The 4,800-nt window shown below is 39.7% G+C and overlaps 1 protein-coding gene across 1 annotated transcript; it reads left to right on the forward strand.

Annotated features, from left to right (window-relative positions):
• Positions 1 to 397: 397 nt before the first annotated feature.
• CER1 (cerberus 1, DAN family BMP antagonist) lies at positions 398 to 3,436 on the forward strand. The gene is made up of 2 exons (XM_004581244.2): positions 398 to 1,038; positions 2,718 to 3,436. The coding sequence occupies exons 1-2, from the start codon at positions 532 to 534 to the stop codon at positions 3,012 to 3,014; spliced, it is 804 nt and encodes a 267-aa protein (XP_004581301.1). The 5' UTR covers positions 398 to 531; the 3' UTR covers positions 3,015 to 3,436.
• The last annotated feature ends 1,364 nt before the right edge of the window (positions 3,437 to 4,800 follow it).

The raw sequence follows: 4,800 nt of genomic DNA on the forward strand, positions 1-4,800 counted from the left end.
TATGTCTGTGTGTGTGTGTGCATGTGTAAATAGTTTTCCTGAAGAAGTGTGCGTTTGCTAAATGGATGGCTGTCTTTCATTTTAATCTGGGATTTTTCTCCCATAAAAACATGTCTCTCCAATCCCAGCACAATGCAGATGTGCAGCAAATGCTAGCTGATTCTGGTTCTTCTTACAATAACAGTGTTGGGAAATCTGGGCAAAAAGAAAAAAAAAAGTTGTTTTTGTTAGTCCTGCTCTTTAAGTCTCAGGCTGATAGCTGAACTGTCAGCTAATTACCCCCTGGGCCCCAGGTTTCACTATAGCCTTCTAAAATACACAAAACCCAACTGAAGGCAAGACATCATTAGCACTACATAATTCAAGCAAACAATCCATGTGTTTACTCTCCCAGCTACCGACCACCTGCCTTCCCATCCCACCAGGCAGGTTATCTATATATAAGATGTTCTTGTTCACAGTCCAACAGAGGGAGCCCCTCCTCTGGCCTTCACCATCTGTGAATCTGAGAGCCGCTCAGCTCCAGCCAGCATGTGTCTCCTGTTATTCCAGCTGCTGGTATTCCTACCCCTGGGAGAGGCTAGGGAGCATCTGCAGGGCAGCCAGGATCAGAGTGCTCTCTCCCAGAGGCCCCTAGAAAGACATCACAGAGAGCTCCCCATGGGCAACCATGAGGAAGCAGATGACAAGCCAGATTTGTTTGTGGCATTGCCCCACCTGATGGGTGCCAGCCCTTCAGGGGAAAGTCAGAGGCAAAGAGAGAAAATGCTGTCTAGGTTCGGCAGGTTCTGGAAGAAGCCTGATAGAGAACCACATCTAGTCAGGGAATTGGATGATGAGCAGGTCCCACCTGGGACCCAGGCCCACACTCAGCCTATGAATGCGATGAAAATGGAGAAATCTCCTCTTCAGGAAGAAGCCAAGAAGTTCTGGCACCACTTCATGTTCAGAAAGAGTCCAGCTTCGCAGGGGATCATCTTGCCCATCAAAAGTCACGAAGTACATTGGGAGACATGTAGGACTGTGCCTTTCAGCCAGGTATGTGTTCTAGGGGGGTGAGCAGGTGGAGAGCTGGGACAGGTGGAGGGCAGGGAAAAGAGACTATTGGGCATCCTCAAATTTCAAATCCGGTTTGGGGCCTTCATAAAGGCATGATCATATTCCATGTATTTTTTCCTCAGTGTTGCATCATTTCTTGGCATTCTTGGAATGTTGTATGGCGGTGCTATCAACAATAATTTTGATAACAGAGAGCTTTGCTCAATTTATTTATCTTATGTTGATAATAATCTATCTGGTACCCTTCCTTAGGACAATGGGGATTTTAAAGCATACACCACAATTTTTGCTGTGGCTGTATCTCTCACATGGTTAGGATGTGAGTATTTAGGTCATTTCCATCTATAAATAAGGTAATATACATTAGGCTTCCCCCCAAAACACCCTCACAAATATTTATGATGCTCTTGATCTCTGTGTTTCACATTTACCACTTCCTAAGTTAGGAAGGATTTTTTTAGCGGTTCATCAAAGCTATCCAACTTTCAAAAACCTATCCCACAACCTCCCAGTATGTTGCGCTTTTCAGTAAATAATTTCTAACATTACTTCTAGCATTACCCTGTCCCCCTGCTCCCAATCATTTGATTTCACTTATTTTCCCTTAAGCTTTCAAAATATATCCTTGATGCAAAGTCAAATCTCCTCTCCTACCTCTCCTGATTCATATTATATTGGTTGTATTGTGGCTGCTATGATCAAGTCCACATCATTGTGACAAAAGATCAGTCTACTTTCTGGTTTTTTTTTGTCTTGCAAATCTCCAGATACATTAAATTAAAATTGATAAAATACACCAGGTCTTTAAACCTGGAAACACTGAACCAAAAACAATGCAATGGCAGAGTAAAATTTTATAATCCAATGATATTATTCATCATGTGGCAGTTGACTGTTCATGGCAGGTAAGTATTCTGCCTGAAAACACAGAGACATGTAGCAACAATAGGACAATTATCAAATAATAATGACTGCTTTCTTGGTCCATATGCAGCTAGAAAATTGCTTCTAAGAATCAGGTAGATTTCCTTTAAAATCTTTATTTTGATTTCTACTGTCAATTAAATTTATATCAAAGTGTTTGTTACAGATTTTGAAAGGCCTACCAAAGTGAGGATATGGGGCTATGAGAGAAGCAGGAGTGCTGTAACACATGATCATTTGTAGGCATATATTTGCAATTCTGCTGCATGTGACTTGAATGCTCTGTCTGTCCCCCAAAATAGGACTGAATTAGATTTATGATGTTCTAACCCACTATATGATCAGCTGAACAAGTGTGTATGTGTAGAACCTTCAGTGCATCATGTACTGTGAGGAGTAGAAACTAAAGCATGTTGCTTCTGCAAAAATCTCTCAAGCAGGATTTTTTCAAGTACTCACATTCAATTAGACACAACCTATTACAGTTTTAGATGTCCAATATTGAGTAAAACATTTCAAAGTCAACTTCGAGATTTCTGCAAGGACAGTTGTGAATTTATTCAGTAAAGAAAATTTAGTTGAGGTGTTCTTTGCTCTTATAGATTCAATCAGTTGGATATTACAAAATGTATCTCAAATTGGAAACCATTGGGAAGTGTATTCATTTGTGTTAAGGTGTGATTCAATGGGATCAGAAGAAATGTGTTTTTGTTTTTGTTTTTGTTTTTTCTTAGACTATCACCCATGAAGACTGTGAAGAAGTGGTTGTGCAGAACAACCTCTGCTTTGGGAAATGTGGGTCTGTTCACTTTCCTGGGGCTGCACCACACCTCCATACCTTCTGTTCCCACTGCTCACCTTCCAAGTCCACCACGATGCACTTGCAGCTGAACTGTACAGGCATTCCGTCTGTGGTCAAGGCAGTGATGCTGGTGGAGGAGTGCCAGTGCAAGGAGAAGACAGAACATGGACATAGACACCACATACAGGCTGACGCCCAGGACTCCTTTATACCGGGAGTTTCAACTTAAAAAAAAAAAGGCTATCTCGCTATTACCATGGAAAAGCAAAAACTGAACAGTAAAGGGGGCTGAGTATTCAGTCTGGAAATGTTAAGTGGGTACAAAAGCTTTAAGGACAAGATGGTTTATAGAAACCTTTTATATCTCAAGTTTTTCTGATTTGGGGGACTCAGCTGATTGCTAACGTCTTTTCTGCTGTAAGTATTCTGTGGCCTATTTTTTTTTCAAGGGTTGGTAAAGATTCTCCATCTAAAGGAGGAAAAGAAAGAAATCAGGCTATAGTCGTGATAGCTGGTGAGATCACCAGAAGAAAACGAAGCTGAGCAAAACAAAATGAAATCAAAGAAAGAATGAAGGGAGGAAAGAGAAAGGGGGAAAGGAGAAAGAGAAGAAGGGAGAGGGAGAGGAGGGAGGGGAGAAGGAAGGAAGAAAGGAAGAAAGCAGGCAGGCAGGTTACGGTGTTTTTGAAAGAATTCCTCATCCTTGCAGCTGCTTCTGTGACTCAAGCACTATTTTGCTCCCCTTAGATGATAGTCTTTCTACAGATGTAAAGAGAAACTAGGTTGTCTCCTTTTTAAAATACTGCCTGTATAAAGGTCTTAATGTCAGGTCTCTGCTTTGAAGAGGGGATATTATGCTATGTTTAGTAGCTTGCATAGGGAAGAGGAAAATGTCATAGGTAGCCAGACCAGGGCCTCTATTATGTGGAATAGAAAATACCAGTGCCTGGTTCCAAGGTCAATTCAGGGACGGCTTATGGACGTAACCAACACAGGTCAGTAAGTGTCAAATTAAATAGGCTGCCAATGATTTAAACTTAAATAATTTGAAGAGGAAATCCTGCATCCCCATGTATTTTGGGTTACATAATAAGGTTTCTGTGTTTGTTACTAAGTAAAGCTTTAGGACATCTTTAATTCAGTAAATGGCATAATTACAGGTTCTGATGCATTCTGATATATTGGCATTCTGTATAATTCTGTAATTAATATTATGTATATTCTGTAATAATATTCTGATATAATAAATGTTGGTATAAGCAACATTTTGGAAAACGTTATGGCTCACAAATATCTTACATTTTGTTTTTACTTATTTTGCCTCTTGCTGTATGCATTTATTTGTATGCATATTTTGCAGAACCAGCTTTCTCCATCCAGTTTACTATTTCTATAATTGTTTTTAAATTCACTTAAAATTTTTTGTTAAATTATTTGGATACTTCTACTTTCAGCATACAAATGTACATGTGTGTGCGCACACACACACACACGTTTCCCCAAGCAGCAACTAATTATTTTAAAGGAAAATTAGCTTATATTTTAATTCTATTCCTCTTAAATCACACCATCAAACCTGGTGTTCCAAAGAAGCAAATGTATTTATATTTAGTGTATATTATGCAGCACTTCAATGTAATAGAAGATAAGCTACACAGATACACATGTGGCAATTACATCAGAATGTATTATACCCTTTGGTGGTCAAAGACAACCTAATTGGCCAAGATGTGGTCATAAGAATAAAATTGTTAAGCATTAATGATACCCCAGCTGGTCAATATATTTTGGTGCCAAAAGCTATTGAGCAGCTGTCTAGTTCGCAATTACCTAACCCTGATTATGTAAACCTATCTCTTCCAGTTGGAATCTCCTTCCCCTCTTTACATCCTTGCAAATCCCTTTTATCTAGCCTTGCAAATAGACTCTCAAACCCGTGCTCCAAACAATTATCTATTTTATTCAAACTTTGATCTGCCCTTCCCTCACATGTGATTTCCAGATGGGAAAGCAGA

Source organism: Ochotona princeps, chromosome 14, assembly GCF_030435755.1.
Source record: "Ochotona princeps isolate mOchPri1 chromosome 14, mOchPri1.hap1, whole genome shotgun sequence".
In the NCBI taxonomy this organism is placed as follows: domain Eukaryota; kingdom Metazoa; phylum Chordata; class Mammalia; order Lagomorpha; family Ochotonidae; genus Ochotona; species Ochotona princeps.

What these genes read in the sequence shown, in the direction of transcription:
- CER1 (XM_004581244.2), top strand. Translation starts at nt 532, where the DNA reads ATGTGTCTCCTGTTATTCCAGCTGCTGGTATTCCTACCCCTGGGAGAG. An exon ending in GGACTGTGCCTTTCAGCCAG is followed by an intron (nt 1,039 to 2,717) that starts GTATGTGTTCTA and finishes GTTTTTTCTTAG; the next exon opens with ACTATCACCCATGAAGACTG.